Source organism: Loxodonta africana, chromosome 26 (genome assembly GCF_030014295.1).
Source record: "Loxodonta africana isolate mLoxAfr1 chromosome 26, mLoxAfr1.hap2, whole genome shotgun sequence".
Lineage (NCBI taxonomy): Eukaryota > Metazoa > Chordata > Mammalia > Proboscidea > Elephantidae > Loxodonta > Loxodonta africana.
The window spans coordinates 38,387,469-38,415,299 of record NC_087367.1 but is presented as its reverse complement, the minus strand read 5'-3'; the positions used below and the strand labels follow the sequence as shown (position 1 = coordinate 38,415,299).

General features: G+C 38.2%; 2 protein-coding genes across 5 annotated transcripts in view; one reads left to right on the top strand and one right to left on the bottom strand.

Moving 5' to 3' along the window:
* FAIM (Fas apoptotic inhibitory molecule) overlaps positions 1-4,925 on the top strand; it is a 136,479-nt gene extending 131,554 nt beyond the window's left edge. Inside the window, exon 4 of the mRNA XM_064277257.1 lies at positions 4,837-4,925. Within this exon, the coding sequence (XP_064133327.1) occupies positions 4,837-4,910 (74 nt within the window). The 3' untranslated portion in view covers positions 4,911-4,925. The remainder of the gene's footprint in view (positions 1-4,836) is intronic.
* PIK3CB (phosphatidylinositol-4,5-bisphosphate 3-kinase catalytic subunit beta) overlaps positions 1-27,831 on the bottom strand; it is a 205,861-nt gene that overhangs the window by 48,090 nt on the left and 129,940 nt on the right. For all 4 annotated transcript variants that reach the window (XM_064277249.1, XM_064277248.1, XM_023538797.2 and 1 more), the window contains 2 exons: positions 27,682-27,812; positions 25,125-25,175 (listed from right to left, as the gene is read on the bottom strand). In XM_064277249.1, the coding sequence (XP_064133319.1) occupies positions 25,125-25,175; positions 27,682-27,812 (182 nt within the window). The remainder of the gene's footprint in view (positions 1-25,124; positions 25,176-27,681; positions 27,813-27,831) is intronic.

The window sequence follows — 27,831 nt, the reverse complement described above, 5'->3', positions numbered from 1 at the left end:
AGCTTCTGACTCCCTCTGCCCTCTCATCTCCCCTCCAAACAGGAGTTGCCCACATAGTCTCATATGTCTACTTGATCCAAGAAGCTCACTCTTCACCAGTATCATTTTCTATCCCATATTCCAGTCCAATCCCTGTCTGAAAAGTTGGCTTTGGGAATGGTTCCTGTGCTAGACTAACAGAAGGTCTGGAGACCATGACCTCCAAAGTCCTTCTAGTCTCAGTCAGACTATTAAGTCTGGTCTTTTTATGAGAATTTGAGGTCTGCATCCCACTGCTCTCCTGCTCCCTTGGGGGTTCTCTGTTGTGTTTCCCGTCAGGGCAGTCATGGGGTGTAGCCAGGCACCATCTAGTTCCTCTGGTCTCAGGCTAATGTAGTCTCTGGTTTATGTGGCCCTTTCTGTCTCTCGGGCTCATAATTACCTTGTGTCTTTTGTATTCTTCATTCTCCTTTGTTCCAGGTGGGTTGAGACCAATTGATTCATCTTAGATGGCTGCTTGCTAGATTTTAAGACCCCAGACGCCACTCTCCAAAGTGGGACGCAGAATGTTTTCTTAATAGATTTTATCATGCCAATTGACTTAGATGTCCCTTGAAACCATGGTCCCCAAATCCCCGCCCCTGCTACATTGGCCTTCGAAACGTTCAATTTATTCAGGAAACTTCTTTGCTTTTGGTTTAGTCCAGTTGTGCTGATCTCTCCTGTATTGTCTGTTGTCTTTCCCTGCACTTAAAACATCTACTAATTAGTGAAAACCCCTCTCCCTCCCTCCTTACTCTCGTAACCATCAAAGAATATTTTCTTCTCTGCCTAAACTATTTCTCGTGTTCTTATAATTTGTCCTTTTGCAACTAATTTCACTCAGCATAATGCCTTCCAGGTTCCTCCATGTTATGAAATCTTTCACAGATTCATCATTGTTGTTTACCAATGTATAGTATTCCATTGTGTGAATATACCATAATTTATTTATCCATTCATCTGTCGATGGGCACGTTGGTTGCTTCCATCTTCTTGCTATTGTAAACAGTGCTGCAGTGAACATGGGTGTGCATATATCTGTTCGTGTAAAGGCTCTTATTTCTTTAGGATATATTCTAAGGAGTGGGATTGCTGGATTGTATGGTAGTTCTATTTCTAGCTTAAGGAAGTGCCAAATCGATTTTCAGAGTGGTTGTACCATTTTACATTCCCACCAGCAGTGTATAAGTATTCCATCCTCTCCACAACCTCTCCAACATTTCTTATTTTGTGTTTTTTTGATTAATGCCAGCCTTGTTGGAGTGAGATGGAATCTCATTGCAGTTTTGATTTGCATTTCTCTGATGGCTAATGATCATGAGCATTTCCTCATGTATCTGTTAGCTACCTGAATGTCTTTAGTGAAGTACCTTTTCATATCCTTTGCCCATTTTTTAATTGGGTTATTTGTCTTTTTGTAGCTGAGTTTTTGCCTTATCATGTATATTTTAGAGATCAGGCGCTGATCGGAAATGTCAGAGCTAAGAATTTTTTCCTAGTCTGTAGGTAACCTTTTTATTCTTTTGGTGAAGTCTTTGGATGAGCATAGGTGTTCGATTTTTAGGAGCTCCCAGTTATCTACTTTCTTTTCTGCATTGTTGGTAATGTTTTGTATACTGTTTATGCCATGTATTAGGGCTCCTGGCATTGTGCCTACTTTTCCTTCCATGATCTTTATCATTTTAGATTTTCTATTTAGGTCTTTGATTTTGAATTAATTTTTGTGCATGGTGTGAGGTATGGATCATTTCATTTTTTTGCAGATGGATATCCACTTATGCCCACACCATTTGTTAAAGAGACTGTCTTTTTCCCATTACTGTTTTGGGGCCTTTTCAAATACCAGCTGCTCATATACAGATGGATTTATGTCTGGATTCTCAATTCTGTTCCATTGGTCTATTTATCTGCTGTTGTACCAGTACCAGGCTTTTTTGACTACTGTGCCAGTATAATAGGTTCTAAAATCAGGTAGAGTGTGGCCTCCCACTTTGTTCTTTTTCAGTAATGCTTTCCTTATCCAGGGTCTCTTTCCCTTCCATATGAAGCTGGTGATTTGTTTTTCCATCTCATTAAAAAATATTGTTGGAATTTCGATCGGAATTGCATTGTATCTATAGATCTCTTGTGTTAGAATAGACATTTTTATAACGTCAAGTCTTCCTACCCATGAGCAAGGTATTTTCTTCTACTTACACAGGTCTTTTTTGGTTTCTTGCGGTAGTGTCTTGTAATTTTCTTTGTATAGGTCTTTTAGGTCTCTGGTAAGATTTATTCCTAAGTATCTTATCTTCTTGGTTACCACATCTTTTAGATTGCATAGGGGCAGACTAAATTGAGGAACAAGTATCTCTATCCTCAAAACAGACACAATCATATCACTTTCAGCTTCTTGGACTATTTGCTCAGCAGATAGATTGAATAAGTATGGTGAAAGGAGACGACCCTGAAGAACATTTTTTTTTTATTGTGCTTTAAGTGAACGTTTACAGCCCAAGTTAGTTTCTCATACAGAAATTTATACGCACATTGCTAGGTGACCCTAGTTGCCCTATAATGTGATACTCCGCCTTTCCACCCCTAATTTCTCATGTCCATTTAGCCAACTCCTGTCCCTTTACTCTCATGTATTTTCTTGAACTAAGAAGCACACTCTTCACAAGTATCATTTCATGTCTTATAATCCAGCCTAATCTTTGTCTGAAGAGTTGGCTTTAGGAATGGTTTAGCTCTGGGTTGACAGAGAGTCCGGGGCCGTGTCTTCTGTGGTTCCTCCAGTCTCAAATCAGACCATTAAGTTTGATCTCTTTATTAGAATTTGAGTTCTGAACCCCACTTTTTTTCTGCTGTTAGGGCCACTCTGTTGTGTTCCCTGTCAAGGCGGTCATTGGTGGTAGTCGGGCATCATCTAGTTCTTCTGGTCTCAGGCTGATGTAGTCTCTGGTTTATGCGGCCCTTTTTTTTTCTTGGGCTAGTATTTTCCTTAGGGCATGCACCTTTCTTGACTGTTAACCACAGAGTATCCCCTTGTTCTGGTCGAAATACTACCTCTTGGTCTATGTACAGATTCCCCATGAGTACAATTAAGTGTTCTGAAATTCCTATTCTTCAAAATGTTATCCATAATTTGTTACGATCCACACAGTCGAATGCCTTTGCATAGTCAATAAGACATAGGTAAGCATCTTTCTGGTATTCTCTGCTTTCAGCCAGGATCCATCTGACGTCAGCTATGATATCCCATGTTCCACGTCCTCCTCCGAATACAGCTTGAATTTCTGGCAGTACCCCGCTGATGTGCTGCTGCAACCTCTTCTGAATGATCGTCAGCAAAATTTTACCTTCCTGTGATATTAATGATGTTGTTCGATAATTTCCGCATTCGGTTGTATCACCTTTCTTTGGAATAGGGATAAATATGGATCTCGTCCAGTCAGTTGGCCAGGTAGCTATGTTCCACATTTCTTGGCACAGATGATTGAGCACTTTCATCGCTGCATCCATTTGTTCAAACATTTCAATCGGTATTCATCAATTCCTGGAGGTTTGCTTTTCACCAATTTCTTCAGTGCAGCTTGGACCTCTTCCTTCAGTACCACGAGTCCCTGATCATGCGCTACCTACTGAAATGGCTGAACACTGACAAATTCTTTTTGGTATAGTGACTCTGTGCACGTGTGGGAAAGCTGGACAATGAATAAAGAAGACCAAAGAAGAACTGAAACCTCTGAATTATAGTGTTGGCGATGAATATGCCAAAAGAACGAACAAATCCGTCTTGGAAGGAGTACAGCTCGAATGCTCCTTAAAGCAAGGATGATGAGACTATGTCTCACATACTTTGGACATGTTATCAGAAGGGAACAGTCTGTCATGCTTCGTAAAGTAGAGGGTCAGTGAAAAAGAAGAAGATCCTCAATGAGATGGATTGACACAGTGGCAGTGTCTTAGCCATTTAGTGCGGCTATAACAGAAATACCACAAGTGGATGGCTTTAACGAAGAGAAGTTTCTTCTCTCATAGTCCAGTAGGTTAGAAGTCTGAATTCAGGGCGCCAGCTCCAAGAGAAGGCTTTTTCTCTCTGTCGGGCTCTGGAGGAAGGTCCTTGTCCTCAGTCTTCCCTTGGTCAGGAAGCATCTCAGCACAGGAATCTCAGGTCCAAGGGAAGCCCTCTGCTCCCAGTGCTGCTTTCTTGGTGGTATGAGATCCTCACATCTCTCTGCTTGCTTCCCTCTTTTATGTCTCAAAAGAGATTTGCTTAAGACACTACCTAATCTTGTAGACCTCATCAATATAACTGCCGATAACCCACCTTATCACATCATAGTGATACGATTTACAACATAAAGGAAAATCACATAAAATGGTGGATAATCACACAATACTGGGACTCATGACCCAGCTAAGTTGACAGACATTTCTTGGGGACACAATTTAATCCATGACAGGCAGCAACAATAAGCTCAAGCATAACAATGTTTGTGAGGATGGTTCAGGACCAGGTAGTGTTTCATTCTGTTATACATAGGGTCGCTATGCGTTGGAACTGACTTTACGGCACCTAACAACAACAACATATCACTTTATAATCCTTTAGTGCCTCTGCCATTTTCTACAGCACACAATTCAAGCCATCTCAGAGCATCCAAGGCCTCTACGACCTGGTCGCAGCATAGTTTTCCAGTTATCTTTCAGGTAACTCTAAAATCTTACAACTTATACTCTAGTAATTCCAAACTGGTTATAGTTCCCTGCAGTCACCATGCTGTTTTATTCTCATTCTTTCTGACTGAAAAATTCTTCCCTCTCTGTTAGGTACTCGTCTTTTCCTGAATAGCCTGCCTGCAGTCTCAGGACCAGTCAAATCACCTGCCTATTCGACTATCTGAATTCTTTAGTGGAATATAAACTCCTCAAGGACTAAAACCTATGCATGCCCAGAACCTAGCACAACTCTTTGGCACCAAGTAGATTCTCCACAAGTCTCTCTTGAACTGACATGACCTACAGAGTGCAATACTGTAAATTATAATACAGCTAGGTTGCAATAGTTATTTAATCAACTTTAAAAAAGTAAAATATAGGTAAAAGATTCAGTTGAGCATAAGCAAATTTAATTAATGAAGTCTTTGCTTAGAAAGTTATCTCATTTATTAAAATCTATTTACACATTCATATGTACTATTAATCAAATTAGAATTTGTTTATTTGAAACTCTAAAAGAATACTTCAAATATTCCTCCCCCCCATGGTTAATTAGAAATCATAAAAGCATATTAGAAATACAGCCAATTCGGAGGCGGAGCCAAGATGGCGGAATAGACAGATGCTTCTGGCGAGCCCTCTTTACAACAAAGACCAAAAAAAAAAAAAAAAAACTGAAATGAGTATATTTGTGACAAGCTGGGAGCCCTGAGCTTCGAAGGCAAGCTTAGAAAACAAACTGAGGGACAGGGGGGAGGAAGAGACCATTCAAAAGCGGAGAGAAATTACTGGACCTGAATTGCAGGGAGCCCTCAGGCACCATTCCTGGAGCGGCGGCAGTGGCGGGCTGGTACTAGCATTCAGCCGCAGTTTCCTCAGGAAGAAGCTGCCAGCCACACAGCCCACTCACACCTCCGGAACCTGAGGAGAACGGCACTCTCGGCAAAAGCTAAGTAATTGCAAATATTTTAATGTGCACCCCCCCCTGCAAAACTGGCTTCAGTGGCTGAATTCCCTGAGCCCGAGATAGGCAAGGTTGAGCACCTAGAGCCATCCTCCCCGCCTTGGAGAAGGAAAAAATTTGCATTTGGGGGCAAAGAAAATTTCCTAGCTCCACTAACCGGGGGAGCTCAGGATAGAAGCAGCTCCTGTCCAGCCATAAACCGTCCGTGGACGTTGAGCACCTTTCCCTTCTGCATGGACCTGTGTGGGCCTATTTCAGAAGAATGGGCCCTTGTTGGCAGACTCCAATCGTCTCAGCTGTGTGGCAGAAAGGTGGGTGTTTGATGTTTGACATTGCTTTGCCTATTAAACAAGGTCCCCACCTACCCACATCAGGAAGCTAAAGACTGGTACCTCCACTCAGGTCACACAGCCACCCGCGACAGGGGTCCAAAGATACCTGGTACCTCCCAGTCCTTACAACCAAAAACTTTGGGTGCCTGTGGTCTGTCTGCAGAACTCACCCACCTGCATGCTCTAGGGAACAGGGATGTGCTTTCCTCCGAGACACTCGGGTGTCCATTCTCAGCCCCATGCCTTGGTCAGAGCATGACCCCTTGCTGCAATCAGATACCGGTATACACACCAATCACCCCTGCCCCTCTAAGACTGTAGGACAGAGCCTGTACACACACACTTCATAATCTGCTACCTGGAAACCTGAGCTGAATTCATACGAGAAAACTGAATGGATTCCTAGACTGATATACCTGATAACAGCTCTAGCCACCTGGGGAACGGACGTCAGGGCTCTGAAGCCGAAAATAATCAAGCTAGCTCACTCAAGCAACCCATACAGGTATACCAAAACACAACAAAGCAGAAAGCTACGACACAGTAAGCAAGCATAAATTAATACAATAACTTACAGATGGCTTGGAGACAACAGCCAGTATAAAGTCACATAAAGAAACAGACCATGATCACCTCAACAGGCTCTCAAAACAAAGAATCCAAGGATCTTCTAGATGAAAGTGAATTCCTGGAATTACCAGAACCAGGATACAAAAGTTTAATATACAGAACCCTTCAAGACATCAGGAAGGATATGAGACAATACAGAGAACAAGCCAAGGAACACATAGATAAAGCAACTGAAGAAACAAGAAAGGTTATTCAGGAACATAACGAAAAGTTTAATAACCTGGAAAAATCCATAGACAGGCAGCAATCAGAAATTCAGAAGATTAACAATAAAATTACAGAAGTAGACAACTCAATAGAAAGCCAGAGGAGCAGAATTGAGCAAACAGAAGCTAGAATTTCTGAACTTGAAGATAAATCACTTGGCACTAATATATTTGAAGAAAAATCAGATAAAAGAATTAAAAAAAAATGAAGAAACGTTAAGAATCATGTGGAACTCTATCAAGAGAAATAATCTACAGGTGATTGGAGTACCAAAACAGGGAGGGATAACAGAAAATACAGAGAGAATTGTTGGCAGAAAACTTCCCTGATATCGTGAAAGATGAGAAGATATCTATGCAAGATGCTCATCGAACTCCACATAAGGTAGATCTTAAAAGAAAGTCACCAAGACATATTATAATCAAACTTGCCAAAACCAAAGATAAAGAGTAGCGAGGGATAAACGAAAAGTCACCTACAAAGGAGAGCCAATAAGAATAAATTCAGACTACTCGGCAGAAACTATACAAGCAAGAAGACAATGGGATGACATATTTCAAAAATTGAGGGAAAAATGCCAGCCAAGAACCATATATGTCTCTTAAATATGAAAGTGAAATTAAGACATTTCCAGATAAACAGAAGTTGAGGGAATTTGTAAAAACCAAACCAAAACTAGAAGAAATACTAAAGGGAGTTCTTTGGTTAGAAAATCAACAATATCAGGTATCAACCCAAGACTAGAGCACTGGTCAGAGCACCCAGAAGTCAACCCAGACAGGGGGAAAAAAAAGCTCAATACAGGGTAACAGCAATGTTGTTATGCAAAAGAAGACAACATCAGAGACTATGAAATGTAATCATACACCTTCCATATGCGGAGGAAGATAAGGCGATACAAAGAAATAAAAGTTAGGTTTAAATTTAGAATAATAGGGGTAAATAATAAGGTAACCGCAAAGGAGACAAACTATTCTACTCATCAAAATAAAATACGAGGGAAAAATACAGACTCAGCAGAAACAAAATCAATGACAACAAATACGAGGAAAGGCCAATATATAATCTACTCAGCACATAAAATTAAGTCAGAAATGAAACTGTCAACAACACACAAAAAAAGACATCAAAATGACAGCACTAAATTCCTACCTATCCATGATTATTCTGAATGTAAATGGACTAAATGCACCAATAAAGAGACAGAGAGTGGCAGAATGGATTAAAAAACAAGATCCATCTATATGCTGCCTACAATAGACACTCCTTAGACTTAGAGACACAAACTAAAACTCAAAGGATGGAAAAAAATATATCAAGTAAACAACAATCAAAAAAGAGCAGGGGTAGAAATATTAATTTCTCACAAAATAGACTTTAAAGTTAAATCCATCAGAAAGGATAAGGAACGGCACTATATAATGATTAAAGGGACAATACACCAAGAAGATATAACCATATTAAATATTAATGCACCCAATGACAGGGCTGCAAGATTCATAAAACAAACTCTATCAGCATTGAAAAGTGAGATAGACAGCTCCACAATACTAGTAGGAGACTGCAACACACCACTTCTGGTGAAGGACAGGACACCCAGAAAGAAGCTTAATAAAGACACAGAAGATCTAAACGCCACAATCAACCAACTTGACCTCATAGACATATACAGAACACTCCACTCAACAGCTGCCAAGTATACTTTCTTTTCTAGTGCACACGGAACATTCTCTAGAACAGACCACATATTAGGTCATAAAGCAACCCTTAGCACAATCCAAAACATCAAAATATTACAAAGCATCTTCTCGGACCGTAAGGCCCTAAAAGTGGAAATCAATAACAGGAAAAACAGGGAAAAGAAATCAAACACTTGGAAACTGAACAATACCCTGCTCAAAAAAGACTGGATTATAGAAGATATTAAGGATGGAATAAAGAAATTCAGAGAATCCAAGGAGAATGAAAACACTTCCTATCAGAACCTTTGGAATACAGAAAAAGTGGTGCTCAGAGGCCAATTTATATCAATAAATGCACACATCCAAAAAGAAGAAGGGGCCAAAATCAAAGAGTCATCCCTACAACTTGAACAAATAGAAAGAGGGCAACAAAAGAAACCCACAGGCACAAGAAGAAAACAAATAATAAAAGTTAGAACTGAACTAAATGAAACAGAAAACAGAAGAACAATTGAAAGAATTAACAAGACCAAAAGCTGTTTTTTTGAAAAAAATCAACAAAACTGATAAACCACTGGCCAAACTGACAAAAGAAAAAAAACATGAGAGGAAGCAAATAACCCGAATAAGAAATGAGAGGGTCGATATTACAACAGATGCAACTAAAATTAATTATATCAGATTACTATGAAAAAACATACTCTAACAAATTTGAAAACCTAGAAGAAGTGGATGAATTCCTAGAAACACACTACCTACCTAAACACAAACAGAGGTGAAACAACTAAATAGACCTATAACAAAAGAAGAGATTGAAAAGGTAATCAAAAAACTGTCAACAAAAAAAAAGCCCTGTTCCAGAGGGCTTCACTGTAGAGTTCTATGAAACTTTCAGAGAAGAGTTAACACCACTACTACTAAAGGTATTTCAGAGCATAGAAAAGGACAAAATACTACCAAGCTCATTCTTGGAAGCCACCATATCCCTCATACCAAAACTAGGTAAAGACACCACAAGAAAATTATAGACCTATATCCCTCATGAACGTAGATGCAAAAATCCTCAACAAAATTCTAGCCAATAGAACTCAACAACATATCAAAAAAATAATTCACCATGACCAAGTGGGATTCATACCAGGCATGCAGGGATGCTTCAACACTACAAAAACAACTAATGTAATCCACCATATAAATAAAACAAAAGATAAGAATCACATGATTTCATCAATTGATGCAGAAAAGGCATTCGACAAAGTTCAACACCCTTTGATAATAAAAACTCTCAGCAAAATAGGAATAGAAGAAAAACTCCTCAACATAATAAAGGGCATTTATACAAAGCCAACAGCCAAATTACCCTAAATGGAGAGAGCCTGAAAGCAGTCCCACTGAGATCGGGAGCCAGACAAGGATGCCCTTTATCACCACTCTTATTCAACATTGCGCTGCAAGTCCCAGCCAGAGCAATTAGGCTAGATAAAGAAATAAAGGGTATCCAGATTGGCAAGGAAGAAGTAAAACTATCTGTATTTGTAGATGACATGATCTTATACACAAAAAACCCTAAGGAATCCTCCAGAGAACTACTGAAACTAATAGAAGAGATCAGCAGAGTTTCCGGATACAAGATAAACATATAAAAATCAGTTGGATTCCTCTACACCAACAAAAAGAACATCGAAAAGGAAATCACCAAATCAATGCCATTTACAGTAGCCCCCAACAAGATAAAATACTTGGGAATAAATCTTACCAGAGATGTAAAAGACTTATACAAAGAAAACTACAGTACACTTCTGCAAGAAACCCAAAGAGACTTACATAAGTGGAAAAACATACCTTGCTCGTGGATAGGAAAACATAACATTATAAAAATGTCTAGGATATTCTTTAATGAGATGGGGAAACAAATTGCCAACTTCATATGGAAGGGAAAGAATCCCCAGATAAATAAGGCATTACTGAAAAAGAAGAACAAAGTGGGAGGCCTTACTTTACCTGATTTTAGAGCCTATTATACCGCCACAGTTATCAAAACAGCCTGGTACTGCTACAACAGATACGTAGACCAATGGAAGAGAATTGAGAATCCAGACATAAATCCGTCCACACATGAGCAGCTGATATTTGACAAAGGCCCCAAAACAGTTAAATGGGGAAAAGACAGTCTTTTTAACAAATGGTGCTGCCATAACTGGATATCCAATCACAAAAAAATGAAACAAGACTCATACCTCACTGCATGTACAAAAATGAGCTCAAAATGGATCAAAGACCTAAATATAAAAACTACAATGATAAAGATCATGGAAGAAAAAATAGGGACAATGTTAGGAGCCCTAATACATGGCATAAACAGTATACGAAACATTACTAAGAATGCAGAAGAAAAACTAGATAAGTAGGAGCTCCTAAAAATCAAACACCTATGCTCATCCAAAGACTTCACCAAAAGAAGAGAAAGACTACCTACAGACTGGGAAAAAGTTTTTAGCTATGACATTTACAATGAGCGTCTGAGCTCTGAAATGTACATGATACTGCAAAAACTCAACTACAAAAAGACAAATAGCCCAATTAAAAAATGGGTGGAGGATATGAATAGAGACTTCACTAAAGAAGATATTCAGGTAGCTAACAGATACATGAGGAAATGTTCACGATCATTAGCCATTAGAGAAATGCAGATCAAAACTACAATGAGATTTCATCTCACTCCAACAAGGCTGGCATTAATCTAAAAAACACAAAATAATAAATGTTGGAGAGGCTGTGGAGAGATTGGAACACTTCTACACTGCTGGTGGGAATGTCAAATGGTACAACCACTTTTGAAATCTATTTGACACTTCCTTAAAAAGCTAGAAATAAGATCCAGCAATCCCAGTCCTCGGAATACATCCTAGAGAAATAAGAGCCTTTACACGTACACATATATGCACACTCATGTTTATTTAAGCGCTGTTTACAAAAGCAGAAAGATGGAAGCCACCAAGGTGCCCATCAACAGATGAATGGATAAATAAATTATGGTGTATTCACACAAAGGAATGGAATACTACGTATCGATAAAGAACAGTGAGGAATCTATGAAACATTTCATACCATGGAGGAACCTGGAAGGCATTATGCTGAGTGAAATTAGTCAGTTGCAAAAGGACAAATATTGTATAAGACCACTATTATAAGAACTTGAGAAATAGTTTAAACTGAGAAGAAAACATTCTTTTGTGGTTAGGAGAGGAGGGAGGGTGGGAGAGGTGTATTCACTAATTAGTTGGTAAATAAGAACTACTTTAGGTGAAGGGAAAGACAACACACAATACAGAGGAGGTCAGCACAACTGGACTAAACCAAAAGCAAATAAGTTTCCTGAATTAAATGAATGCTTCGAAGTCCAGTGTAGCAGAGTCAGGGGTTTGGGGACCATGATTTCAGGGGATATCTAACTCAATAAAAAAAAAAATTTTTTTTTTTTTTATAATAAAATCTATTAACAAAACATTCTGCATCCCGCTTTGAAGAGTGGCATCTGGGGTCTTAAACACTAGCAAGCAGCCATCTAAGATGCATCACTGGTCTTAACCCACCTGGATCAAAGGAGAATGAAGAACACCAAGGACCCAAGGTAATTACGGGCCCAAGAGACAGAAAGGGCCACAAGAACCAGAGACTACATCATCATGAGACCAGAAGAACTAGATGATGCCTGGCTATAGCCAATGACTGCCCTGATAGGGAACACAACAGAGAACCCCTGAGGGAGCAGGAGAACAGTGGGATGTAGACCCCAAATTCTCATAAAAAGACCAGACTTAATGGTCTGAGACTGGAAGGACCCCGGTGGTCATGGCCCCCAGACCTTCTGTTAGCCCAGGACAGGAACCATTCCTGAAGCCAACTCTTCAGACATGGATTGGACTGGACAGTGGGTTGGAGACGGATGCTGGTGAGGAGTGAGCTTCTTGGATCAGGTGGACACTTGAGACTATGTTGGCATCTCCTGCCTGGAGGGGAGAGGAGAGGGTAAAGGGGGTTAGAAGCTGGTGAAATGGACACAAAAAGAGAGAGTGGAGGGAAAGAGCCAGCTGTCTCATTAGGCGGAGAGTAATTGGGAGTGTGTAGCAAGGTGTATATAAGTTTTTATGTGAGACACTGACTTGATTTGTAAACTTTCACTTAAAGCAAAATAAAAAGTATTAAGGAAAAAAAAAGAAATACAGCCAATTCTTGTTATTGAAAGTAGTTATGTTCTAGTCCACTAACAGAGAGCAACAGAAAAGTGGTAACCTACACCATCAAAAGCAGAAAACTTCTAAGACCCAGAAAACAAGGCAGTCGCGGCTCTCACAGGTTTCAGTGTATGTTGTTGATTTGTTAACACTGAACTTAACAGCAAACAACACTATAACTCATGCCTGAAAGAAGCTTATCTTACACGCATATTTCCTCCATAAGGCATATCACAGGGGCTTTCTCCTCATTAGAACACTACATAGCACTACAGAACTATGGCTGGGGATAATTTTGAATAGCAAAACCACCAAGAAAAGCATAAAAATGCAAAAACCATTTCACTAAAGAGATCACAAAAAGGAAACTTGTTTAAAATATGAAAGCTGAAACATGAAGGCAGATAGGGCATCACCTTGTTTGACCTCAGTTAGAAAAGCATGTGTTTGGCAGTTCAAATTTTTTGCTACCCTGTGCATATACTCCAATGACCACAACAGCGTTCCAAGTATTGATTTTGGTTACAAATAAATTTTAGCCAGTAGGTGAATATGCAAATATGGAATCCACAAATAATGATGATCAACTCTAAGTACCCTTGTCCAGTACTGTGTGCAATATGACAGTTATATACAAAGAAGGGAGATAATTTTTATTATTTCTTCATAATTTGAAAAGCATAAGGTGAGATGTTGAAATAAATTAAAGTGTATATTAGTTGCTATGTCCTCTATTGCACACTGCAATGCTGTTCCTTAGCATTTTTCTTAACATACTGTTATTTCTTTGTATTTTTCTTGTTCTCAGACAATGAGTTCTCACCGTGAAAACTGTATCCTCTTCCCATTTGTATTCCTAGCATATAGCAATGACTCAATATGAAACACAGAATTTTTAAAAAAGGAAAACAGATTTTTCATTAACATATTTACACTAAAATCCTGAATCAAGCTGCTTCTTCTAAGGTACAAATACAATTAATAACTGAACAGAACGGACTGAGTGAAAAGTCAAAAATTACCTACATTAGATACCTTTGGGAAGAGTTTAAGAGTTGTATCTAGAATCAAGGTCCATGAAAAACCCAAATGAACTAACCATCAGAAATGAGCTCAATCTTATGACTGGTGTACCACCCAAATCAAGTAGACAGGCACAGGCAGGCAGGTGTGCACGTATGTGCACGTAAGCATGTGCTCTCTCTCTCACACACAGACACACGCCAGCTATTTTGCCTAAACTCTTCGCTTTATACTGAGTATAATCAATGTGCAACTTCTTCAAAGTATCTCCAGATATTAATTAACTGGGAATATTTAACATAAAAGTTGGCAAGGTAGGGAAATTACCAAATCCTAGAGAACTCAGTCAAAAGGAGTATGTTACATGTCCCCAAGATCACTGCAATAAGATGGAGAATAGAAATGAATTCATGGAGCTGACTTCTCACTATAAAATAATATCCACAGTCTCCATTTTACTTTTTTTTTTTACGTCACATTGTTTATGATGTGAATTTTTACAATGCAAACAAAAAAATAAACAAACGAATATAGCTAAATGCAGAATGGCTACTTTTTTACTCTTTAAGAAGCTATGATTCCTATTTCTAAAAAGAGGCTGCACATAAGTAGAAACAGGCTGGTTGTTAGCATCACAATTTTACCTAGAAATGATCTATAAATGCATATCCTGCCCCCCCACCTCCGCTACTTACCATAGAGTGTAAAAAGAGAGTTAAAGGAAAATTTCCTTGTTGGTTCCTACCATATGAAAGATGCTATATTCTATTTTAGCATGGCCGATATATGGAAAATATCTAAATTAAATGTTACTAAAAAAACAAGGTGTGCGCTGGGGTTGTATTCTTTCACCATACCTATTCAATCTGTATGCTGAGCAAATAATACGAGAAGCTGGACTATATAAAGAAGAACAGGGCATCAGGATTGGAGGAAGACTCATTAACAACCTGCATTATGCAGATGACACAAACTTGCTTGCTGTTAAGTGAAGAGGACTTGAAGCACTTACTAATGAAGATCAAAGACCACAGCCGTCAGTATGGACTGCACCTCAACATAAAGAAAACAAAAATCCTCACAACTGGACCAATGACCAACATCATGATAAACGGAGAAAAGACTGAAGTTGTCAAGGGTTTCATTTTACTTGGATCCACGATCAACAGCCATGCAAGCAGCAGTCAAGAAATCAAAAGATGCATTGCATTGGGTAAATCTGCTGCAAAGGACCTCTTTAAAGTGTTGAAGAGCAAAGATGTCACCTTGAAGACTAAGGTGTGCATGACTCAAACCATGGTATTTTCAATCACATCATATGCATGTGAAAGCTGGACAATGAATAAGGAAGACAGAAGAAGAATTGATGCCTTTGAATAATGGTGTTGGAGAAGAATATTGAATACACCATGGACTGTGAGAAGAACGAATAGATCTGTCTTGGAAGAAGTACAACCAGAATGCTCCTTAGAAGCAAGGATGGCAAGGTTGCGTCTTACATACTTTGGACATGTTGTCAGAAGGGATCAGTCTCTGGAGAAGGACATCATGCTTGGCAAAGTACAGGGTCAGCAGAAGAGAGGAAGACCCTCAACGAGGTGGACTGACACAGTGGCTGCAACAATGGGCTCAAGCATAACAACGATTGTAAGGATGGCGCAGGACCGGGCAGTGTTTCGTTCTGTTGTGCATAGGGTCGCTATGAGTCGGAGCCAACTCGACGGCACCTAACAACAACAACAACACAAAAATGAAGCAGTAATGACATTCTGGCTAAAGAGAGTACTAAATGAGATAACATATGTTTAAAGAATCCAAAACAAAGAAAAAACGGTTGTTATAAAAAAGCTCTAGGTGCACTGTAAGCATATAGGTTTTTTTTCCCACGTGTATTTTTAAACAATCGAAGTGTCAAAAATAGGGTCAACTGTGTTAGACTAAATTACATTATTCTATACACTGAACTGAACGGAACTTTTATATTATCATACAGAAGCATAGTCTGAATCATATTATGGCAATTTATCCTCAGCGAAAACCTTACAGAGTCCTTTTATTTTGGAATATCCTGTAAACAATCAAACCACCAGAACATGACTGAACAATAGTAAAACACTCTCCTGCATTAAACTGAAACACCTGTTTAATAAACTCAGAGCTGTTACTTTCTGAGTACACAATAACCCTAGACAATTTAAGGTATCTTCATCTCCACCAAGAACAACAATTCTTGTCATGTTGTTAAATCCATCATTATGGATAAAACTGGTGCAAACTGCTCAAATGGACCCAACAAACACTGATGACCAAGCTGGCATACTGACAACTAATACACAAGTCGTGGTCAACAGAGGGTTTTAAAGATCTTCTCTTTGTTCTTGTTCTTCTCCAAAGTTTTCAAAGAGTTCTGTTGTTCTAATATACCTTGTTGAGCTTCCCAGTTTGTTTTCTCATCCTCAGACTGACGACTTTGGAGCTCAGCTTCAGAGCCCTTCAGTTTCTGAACTTTTTCTTTGACCTTCATTTCAAACACCTGTTCCATCTCTATCTTCCTCATCTTGGCTACATGCTCCTTTCCTTCTTCTTCCATTTGTGCCAAAGGGCTCTTTGTAAGCTGCCCTTTATTCTTATTGTTATCAAGTCCATTATTTCCTTGCGTGCTCTCTGTAAAAGCCCACCTCCCCAAGCTGCCTGTGAGCAGTCTTGGAGGCAGCAGCCCCAATTGCTCCTTTCCTTGTCCAATGAAATAAAGGCATTTTCCTGTTCTCCCACCTCAGCCTCTTGTTTATTGGCTGTAACAGGTCACACTGAGCAAAACCTGGGGTTTTCACCTGGCAACATAGGTAGTCCTCAAATTTACTATCAATGTAATGGATAACAGGCTGCCAGCAATTACTATCCTCCACTGCATCTCCAAATCCTGGGTATCAACTATCTCGAGCAGTAACTGAACTCTACTTTCTTTGATTAAAACATTGGATTGTAACACCTGTACAGTCTTTTTTATCCTATGGGAGGGGCTGGGATACTCTGGAGAATACAAATCTGTGAGGAATAACAAGTTGATTGATTAATGTTGACTTTCCCAATCCAGATTCACCTACTACCATAAGTGTGAATTCAAACGCTTTCTTCACTGATACTTGATTTGGGAAATCAGTAAATCCCACAAAGCCTTCAAGCTTCTTCTGTTGAGCTACTCTGGTACTGCTGCTGATGCTCCTCTCCTCAGCAGCAGCTGAACTCGCACTGACTGACTTCTCCCCACTCCACACCCAGCCCTGACGCAAGGCAGCCAGCTGATTCTCCAAAGCCACCTACACCGATTCCACAGCACAGGTGCCCAGCGACGCAGCCCTGGTTATGCTTAAGGTTACGCTTAAGCTTATGCACACCTAGGGCGGGCGGACTCCTCCCCTGGCTCTCGGCCGACTCCCGCTCCATTTTAGTTTAAGAATTGTCACCCTGGGTCAAATTCACGGATGCTCCTCTTCTGCTCAGTATCCGTCTCTGACAACGACACCAAGAAATGCATGCTTATCAAACATCCACTACAGATTAGGGATATGAACCAAACGTCCTCGCTTCCCTTGAATAAAATTATGGATTTATCTTCCATTACTTTAGTTTTTTTGCTTCGTTTTGTTTTAAATCTTTCTTCTCATAAGATGATGAGTTTTCTAAATTTTTTACTTCTTTAAAATATGAACTTTTAAAAAATTTATGAATTTTTTCCACTACAGTGCTGAAGAATCCTAATTTATAATAAATTATTTGAAGAGGACTGTTATTATTTGTTAGCTAACAATAAGTAATAAGTAAACTCCAAATCCTATTGACTTTGTAAGTAAGCAGATAAATGATAGAAGATTTACATTATACTCAAAAGAAAAATAATTATATATATAATTATACTGATTTTATATTTAGAGCTTCGATCTAAAAGCGTAATTTCTATTTTACAGACACTGAGTTTCCCTGAAAAAAAGAACAAGAAAAGTCATCAAAATTTGAATATGAAATGCCTACACTTATATCTTAGAGCCAAACCTGTTACTGCAAACAACACAGGGTGTAGATTGTTCATGTCAGAGAAAGGCAGGCTGCAGTTAAATATTTCAAAAAGCTAGCAGACCTAGTGTAATTTCACAGATCTAAATTAGACTCTACAGAGCTAATATAAGTAAATATCCCGAAGACTTAGGAGTACGTAAACTAAAATGGGACAGCAGTGGGCTAGCTCTATAATCGTACTGAGATTGTTTACTGAGCTATGAAAAACCCAGCATTGAATAATGCCAGGGTAAAAACAGCCAACTATCAGAAGTGTGGGCAGGAAGCCTAACAAAACACACACAGTTAGGCACTTTTACAAAACTCAAAACAATCAGTAATGAAAAATTATATTATACAGGGTAACTGGAGAACTAAAGCACGTTTTCAAATGCTTGTACTAAAATCAGACAATGGAAATGGTTGAAAGCAATGAAAAATAACACCCATATTGGCTACTTTTTCTTTACGTTTAATTTTTTTAAATAAAAAATATGCAATAGTGATCATTGAAAAAAAAAAAACTTGCTATAATCAAGTGAAAAAGAGCATGGCTCCTTTCCCTTCTCTGTAGGGGAGACACAAAGCATCTGTCATACAGAGAGGGGCTGGAGACTCAAATGACATGTTAGCAATGTGCTTTCCAGGGCCAGAGGATTAACTCGAGTGTTGGCCAGACCTGGAGGCTTGATCTACATATAGCTGGGAATGAAGCAGCCCATAGGGTCAGCACTGGTCAACCAGGGACAGGGAAGTCAGTTGTATGGTTGGGAGACTGATTACAAATAGTGGATTGAACAAATATAAATATATTGAGGTTAGTGGTAAAACTGTCAGAAAAGGCAACTGAAAATACGGAAAGGGGAAAGGCTAGAAAAAAATTCTGTAGTGGTGGATACAAATTAGAGGCACTGGTGAGAACTCATGGCTTTTAATATATAAATATATCTATATAGGTATATATACCCCACACATACACAAACATACACGTACACACATTTCCTAGATCTGTTTTGTGAAAGGGCCTAGAAGCAATTATATGTCAGTAGCAAGAAACATACACAGTGCCCAGACCTTGGATTCTAAATACTTTTCATAAATCAAAGGAATCAATACTCCTGGAGAAATGGCTGATTCCAAGGCTGGGATAGGGAAAGGACCATATGAGACTGAAACATATTATACCAGAAAGAAGATGCTCAAGGAATGATAAGGACATGTCTAAAAGACTCAGGGGGCAGCTTGACTGGGCTCCCACTGACCAAATCATGGACAATTTGAATACCAAAATTAATAACAGTAATTAATTATAAGTCATTGAATGAAATAGGAATCATGAGTCCATACTACTTTAAATAAAAAATAAAGTATAAACAAATAAATGGGGAAGAAGAAGTTCTACCACAGAAAACTTTTAGTATACGCCACTAAAAACACCAAAAGGAAAAACAAAATTAGAAAACCAGCATTTGGCAACCCAGTGTAGTAATATTGATTCAGGCATAATGTAATAATGGATGGAAAACAATTAGCTGAAAGTTTGACATGGAAGAGGATGTTTCCTTAGCCTCAAAATATAATCCCACAAAATATAGTTGAAAAACAGATACTATCCTGATCAAGTGATGACAGTTAATACCAACAGTTATGGGACAAATTAACGTTGTTTGCCTCCTGATAAGATGGCAGGAGAAAATTTCATCATTTCTGTGGCATTTGTGCTAAAAATGCATAGCTCCAATTTAATCTGACAAAACATCAGGAAAATACAAATTGAGGGATAGTCTACAAAGTAACTTACCTGTATTTTTTTTTTCAGAATGTCAGTCATGAAAGAGTAAGGAAATGCTAAAGAAAACTAAGGATACATGACATTAAAGTACAAGTAATCCTGGATTGGAAACTAGGATATTAAGGGCATTACCAGGACAATTAGTGAAATCTGAATGGAGTCTGTGGATTAGACGGTAAAACTGTATCAATATTATTTTCCTGACTTTTATGAATGCACTGTGGTTATGCAGGAGAATGTTCCTGATTTTAAGAAATACATAATAAAGAATTAAGAGATAAAAGAGCGTAGTGCATGTCATTTAATCTCAAATTATTCAGAAAAAAATGTATACACATAGAATAAAAACAAATGTAATAAAATGTTAACAGCTGGGGAAGCTGAGTAAACAGTATAGTGGATTATTTGTAGTCTTCAAAGTTTTCAGTAAGGGTGAAATTATTTTAAAAAAAGAATATGAAAAAAGTATGTTTGATATGCTCTTTTCCTAAAAGTGAAGGCTGCAAGGTCTCCAGATCATTCTACTAAGAAAATATTCTGGGTAGATCACCAGAGCCTCTGAGCTAAAGGCTGGGTGATCACCTGTATTTTGCAAAGCCTGGTCTCCGCAGTAAGAGGAAGAGAGTAAGACAAACTTCACTTACAATTTAGATGTTTTAGATTTGAAAATGGTTTCTCAAACTCAGTGCTATTGATTTTTTTTTGTAGAGGGCTGTCCTGTGAATTGTAGGATGTTTAGCAGCACCTCTGACCCCAGGTTGTGATAACCAAGAATATCTCTAGACATTGCCAAATGTCCTGGAGGTTGGGGGAAGGGGAGGGCAAAACAGTCCCAGGTTGAGAACCACTGGATAAGAAGATCAAAAACTCCCATTTGCACAATCATAATTCACCCCCCCAAAAAGCATTTATTTTTTCCATTTTACAGATCCATGACCCTTGACAACCACCTGTTTTAAAAAATGCCAAGAACAGACTAAATCCTTTAGTAAGTTGCTAGTAAATTCATGTTAATTTATCATCAACTTATTAAGGTACATAACATGCTCTCAGCAAAATTATAAAGACTATGAAAAGATCAATGTTTGCCAGGGATTGGAGTGGGTGGGTGGATAAAGGATGAACAGATAGAACATGGAATTTTTAGGGCAGTGAAATTATTCTGTAAGATATGGTAATGGTGGACGTATGACATTATGCATTTGTCAAAATCCACGGACTGTACAACGCAAAGAATGAACCCTAATGTAAACTATGGATTTTACTTGATGATAATGTATCAATATTGGTTCATCAACTGTAATAAATGTACCACACAAATGCAAGATGTTAATAGGAGAAACAGATATGGGAATTGTCTGTACTTTTTGCTCAATTTTTCTGAAAACCTAAAACTGCTTTAAAATATAGTCTATTAAAAAAAAGATGCTCAAAATCATTAGTCATTAGGGAAATGTTAATTAAAACCACAATGTGATACCACTTCACATCCACTAGGGCAGCTATTATTAAAATGTGGAGAAATTGGAAACCTTGTCCATTGCTCATGGGAATGAAAACTAGCAGTACAGCTGCTGTGGCAAACACTGTGGTCGTTCCTCAGAAATTTAAACACAGAATTACCACATGACTCAGTAATTCCACTCCTAGGTATATACTCAAAAGAATATTCAGCCAGGAAAAGGAATGAAGCTCTGATACATGCTACAACATGGATGAACCCTGAAGACGTTATACTAACAAAAGGACAAATAGTATGACCACACTTACATGAGGTATCGAGAACAGGAAAATTCATAGAGATGCAAAGTAGAACAGAGATTACCAAGGGCTGGGGAAAGAGGGAAGGTGAGTTATTGTTTAACGGGTATAGAGTTTCTGTTTGAGATGATAAAAAATATCTGGAAATAGTGGTTATGGTTACACAGGAGAACCTGGGTGGTGTAAACAGTTAACGTGTTTGGCTGCTAACCCCAAAGCTGGAGGTTCAAGGCTGCCCAGAGGTGCCCCAAAGGAAAAGTCTGGTGATCTACTTCTGAAAATCCACCACTGAAAACCCTGTGGTGCACAGCTCCACTCTGACACACACGGGGTTGCCACGAGTTGGAAATCGACTCAATGGCAAGTCATTTTTCTGTTTTTAATATGTATAAAACTATCTTATATTAAAAGAAAGAGATAGCTATTTAGGCATGAAGGTATATAAATGCATAGTGTTAGGTTTTTATAGCTACAAACTAAACTGTTCACACAGTTACCTCTGAGGAGGAAAATATGTGGAGATTACAGAAACAGGCTTTAATTTTGGTTTCACAATTTGTTAACTGTACTATGTGCCTAATTAAAAAAAATTAAAAAAACAGGATATCAGAACTGGGCAAGAACACCACATCCTCAGTGACCTGTAAACCCTCTGATTTAGGTTAAGGTACATAAAAATCACACCAGAAATAGTAACAATCAATTTATGCTTCAGAGAGATTCAAGAAACACTAGTAACAACAAAAGTATCAATAAAAAAAAATTATTAAGACGAATAATGGATAACTGGATAGAGACATTAGAATCTATACAACTATTATTTCCTCAACTTAAATTTTAACAGCCTGTTTCAGCAGCTGCCTGAGAAGCTGATAAATTTATTCTATAATAAATTTACATTGTTTTATTAAAGAGAACTACCCTAGAAGTGGAGGCCCAGTGGCACAGCAGTTAAGAGCCTGCCTGCTAACCAAAAGGTCAGCAGTCTGATCCACCAGCTGCTCCAGGGAAACCCTATGGGGTGGTTCTATTCTGTCCTAAAGGGTCGTTATGAGTTGGAATCTACTCAATGGCAACAGGCTTGGTTTTGGTTTTTGGCCCTTGAAGTATCTGTAGTAGTAGACAATTTGCACTGAGAGGCTATAGAAAAATTTTGTGAATTCTAATGGCAAATTGGAAGACAGTCTGGGCCAGACATTTCTCCAACTAGCCAACATTTAACAGTGCTTTGATTCTGTGATAATGAGAAAACACACACATAATCTCCATTTTGCCTTCTGACCCTGGTATCATTATCATTCTATGGGTAAAATGGCTTTGCTGAAGACATTCAAAAGTTGTAACTTGATGACAAGACAAAAGAACATCCGATTGAGCTCAACAAAGTTTTAAGACTAGGAAGAGTTAAAAAATTAAATTAATAAAGACACAGAAATATTATATTTAGCGTAAACAAAGTCAACAAAGTAATAGATTTTGTAGTCTCTGGACAGAATCAATGAGAACAGTGTTTATGGCGGAGACTGTCCCTCAATATCCATTTTCTCCTTCTTCCTTTAGCACTATAATCTCTTAATTTTAGCCAGAAACAGGACTGTCCAGCTAAAGACTGCATCGCCCACCCTCACTTGCAGTTAAGTATGGGCACGTGACTAAGCTCTGGCCAATGGGATGTAAGCAGAAGTGATGCATGCTAATGATATCCTAAAATAAAATGGGATGTACCCTCTAATCTTACTCTTCCTGCTTCTGCTGGCTAGAATGTAATAACAGAAGAATCCGGAACAGCAATTATTAAACCATTTTAAGCATCCCAGAGCACCAAGATAGAAGAAACCTGGGTTCCCACCACCATGAAGCCTGGCAGGATTTACACCTTCTCTGTTACATTTCAATTGATATTCCATCAATTCCTAGAGCCTTGTTTTTTGCGAATGCATTCAGTACAGCTTGGACCTCTTCCTTCAGTATCATTGGTTCCTGATCATATGCTACCTCCTGAGATGGTTGAATGTCAATCAGTTCTTTTTGGTATAATGACTCTGTATATTCTTTCCATCTTCTTCTGATGCTAACTTCATCATTTAATATTTCCCCCATGGAATCCTTCAATATTGCAACTCAAGGCTTAAATTTTTTCTTCAGTTCTTTCAGCTGGAGAAATGCCGAGCATGTTCTTTCCTTTTGGTTTTCTACCTCCAGGTGTCTGCACACGTCCTTATAATACTTTGTCTTCTTGAGCCACCCTTTAAAATATTCTCTTCAGCTCTTTTACTTCATCATTTCTTCCTTTCGCTTTAGCTACTCGACTTCCAAGAGCAAGTTTGAGAGTCTCTTTTGACATCCATTTTGGTCTTTTCTTTCTTTCCTGTCTTTTTTCCTGTCCTGGATGTCATTCCACAACTCGTCTGGTCTTTGGTCATTAGTGTTCAATGAGTCAAATCTATTCTTGAGATGTTCTCTAAATTCAGGTGGGATATACTCAGGATTGTATTTTAGCTGCTGTGGACCTGTTCTAATTTTCCTCAGTTTCAATGTGAACTTGCGTATGAGCAATAGACAGTCTGTTTCACAGTCGGCACCTGGCCTTGTTCTGACTGATGATACTGAGCTTTTCCATCATCTTGTTCCACAGATGTAGTTGATTTGATTCCTGTGTATTCCATCTGGAGAGATCCATGTATACAGTTACCGTTTATGTTGTTGAAAAAAGGTACTTGCAATGAAAAAGTCGTTGCTCTTGCAAAATTCTATCATGCAATTTCTATCACCAAGGTCATATTTTCCAACTACCAATCCTTCTTCATTTCCAACTTCAGCATTCCAATCACCAGTAATTATCAGTGCATCCTGATTGCATGTTTGGTCAATTTCAGACTGGAGAAGTTGGTAAAAATCTTCTATTCTTTCATTTTTGGCCTTAGTGCTTGGTGCATAAATTTGAATAACAGTTGTATTAACTGGTCTTTCTTGTAAGAGTACGGACACTATCGCTATCACTGACAGCACTGTACTTCAGGATAGATCTTGAAATGTTCTTTTTGACGGTGAAGCCAATGCCATTCCTCTTTAAGTTGTCATTCCCGGCATAGCAGACCATATGATTGTCTGATTCAAAACGGTCAATGCCAGTCCATTTGAGCTCACTAATGCCTAGGATATCGATGTTGATGTGTTCCATTTCATTTTTAATGATTTCTAGTTTTCCTAGATGAATACTTCTTACATTCCATGTTCTGATTATTAATTGATGTCTGCAGCTATTTCCTCTCATTTTGAGTCATGCCACATCAGCAAATGAAGGTCCCAGAAGCTTGACTCTATCCACGTCATTAAGGTCGACTCTACTTTGAGAAGGCAGCTTTTCCCCAGTCGTCTTTTGGGTGCCTTACAACTTGAGGGGCTCATCTTCTACCACTGTATCGGACAATGTTCCACTGCTATTCATAAAGTTTTCACAGGCTAATTCTTTTCAAAAGTAGACCATCGGGTCCTTCTCCCTAGTCTGTCTTAGTCTGGAAGCTCAGTTGAAACCTATCTGCCACGGGAGACCCTGCTGGTATTTGAATACTGGTGGCACAGCTTCCAGCATCACAACAACATGCAAGCCCCCACAGTATGGCAAACTGACAGACGTGTGGGGGCAAATAAGATGAAGGTACCTAATAATGCTCATGACTCTATAAGAAGAAAAAGCCATTTTAAATCCTTGATACTTACTGATACATTAGCACCATCACTGCTTGCAATCTCAGCTGCCTTTTCAATAATCTGTTTAAAAAAAATTTTAAAAATTTAAAATTTTGGCTCTTGTATTTACAAAAATTTAAGCATAAATGACTACATCTGCACTTAGACTAAAAGGGACTAATATAGGTAAATGTATTCAGTTAAGAAAATGCAAATGTATGTAAAGGTTACTAAATGTAGAATAAGTTTTTCCTCAATTAACAAATACTAAAAGGAGAAATATTGTCAAGGGAAAGCCTAAAAATATTTTTTAAAATCATTAAGTATGGAAAGGGGCTCTCATCCTTGAAAATACGTGAACTCACTGGTCCAACAGAAAGAATGATAGGTAAAGAATCAAAAGATCCATGTCCTGGTACTTAGTTATACAATCCTAGGTAAATATTTATCCTCATACATAAAATGTGGTGATAACTCACATCCTGCTTCGAAGAGCTGTTGTGATAATATTCAATTATCATTATTAAAAATGAACCAATAACCATAAAATTAACTTGAAAAGCAAAATATATATAAGTGATTATAGCAGCGAACATTAAATTAAATAAAAAGGCTAGGATTGGTGGAACTTTCACGTTTTACATGTGTACTATTTTTTTTTTTTACAATGAACATATATACCTTGTTTGATACAAGGAAAACCAGTAAGTATAAACATATTTGTACATGTTTATATTTATTAAAGCACACAAATCTCCATCCCAAATTGACCATTTTCAAACACAAACTCCACAAGGAACTGGCCAGTTGCAGATGACTGCAGCAATACCAAAATAGAACATTTTAAAGAAGCTTATCCTGAAAGGTTAAATTAAAAATACTTTTATTTGCATATTACATTTCTAAAACTGCTTTATAAACCACATTTGATCGAAAAGAAACTGTAACTGATTATTGAACAGACACCATAATTGAACAGACACCATAATTGAATACCATAATAGTCATAGCCTCGACAATTAAATGTATCATAAGTAGCTACTGCATATGCATAAACCTCTATCGAAGGAATAATTAAAGCCATGGCTTCAATCTAATAGATGAGTCAAGATGTATCTTTTTTTACTGACTATATACTAAGACATATGGTTCTTGGCATATTTTGGATTTCTATTTTAACAGAGCCCTGGTGGCACAGTGGTTAAGGCGCTCGGCTGCTAACTAAAAGCTCGGCTGTTCAAACATACCAACAGCTCCTTGGGAGAAAGACGTGGCAGTCTGCCTCCATAAAGATTTACACCCTTGGAAACCCTATGGGGCAGTTCTACTTTGTCTTATAGGATTGCTGTGAGTCAGAATTGACTCCACAGCAGTGGGGTTTTTTTGGGGGGCGGGGGGGGGTAGTTTATTGTAACTATCCCAAAATTTAATTTAGTTGGATATTACTGGTTAGAGAAACAATATAAAAGAACTTGAAATGAAAGTTTATTTCTTGAGAGGATAAAATTCAATTGAAATGAAAGTGAAAAAAGAACATTGGCTTATAGAAATTTAACGTGCTCATGGCTTAAATGAGTCGGAATCAACTCGACAGCACTGGGTTTCTGGGTTTATGGCTAAAAAAACATCTATTCTCCAGAGGTCTGGCAGTGCTGAATATTAAATACAATTAGTCTTATAAGTAGATTAATTTAAACATTATTTAGGATATCAATTTTTAAAAGTAACTTGTTCCTAAATGGATTAAGGAAATATAAGAAACTCATGTTTACTTTCTGAGAATTTGTTCAAAGATTTCCCCACAAAAATCAGCACCAATCATACCTGAAACAAGGATACCAAACTTGAAGATAAAGCATATAAGAGCTTAGCTCTCTTAGCATGTAAATTATCATAGTCCCATCTTCAGCCCCTACTAGATAATCTCCTCTTAGATATGCAGTTTGTACACTAAGGAAATATTTAGAAACATAAGTCCTTCGTATAGATTCTACAAAAATAATAGTGCTTAAGGATGTCCTGGAAACCTTGGTGGCGTAGTGGTTAAGAGCTATAGCTGCTAACCAAAAGGTCAGCAGTTCGAATCCACAAAGTGCTCCTTGAAAACTCTATGGAGCTGTTATACTCTGTCCTATAGGGTCACTATGAGTCAACAGTGGGTTTTAAGGATGTCCTACTAATAGTAATATTCAACATAAATCATTTGTTCTTTGAATCTAAACTTTAACACAAGAATGATCATGTTTTATAATCTCTGAACCAACACGTTAGCATATCTCACTGAACATTTTATAGGATCAGGGCTACATTTGAATACATTTATAGCCTTTTTAGGTTGAAAAGGGCCTCAGAGAAGGATTTGGATAAATGAGGAAATTGAACTCCAGAGATGCCATGGTCAGTGATAAAGCCAAGAGTCAAGGGAGTTTGAGGGGTCCTTGCTCACTGGTCTTTCACTAAACCAAGCTGTCAGAGTATGTGACGTTTTAAGAAACAGACATACAGAGCTTAAACTATAAACATATAAAGTCAGGAACTAATAATTCAATTATTTCGTGCATAATGGCCTTCTAAATAACTAGCTTACCTTATCGAAGGGAGGGTAATAATAAGGTTGTTTTTTATTCTCTGGGAATTTAATATGCAAAGCTGTTGCATTTTCAGTATATGGATTTGTTTGAACAGTTCCCATTGGATTCAACATTTCTTCAAGTTCATCTAAAACATGCAAATGATT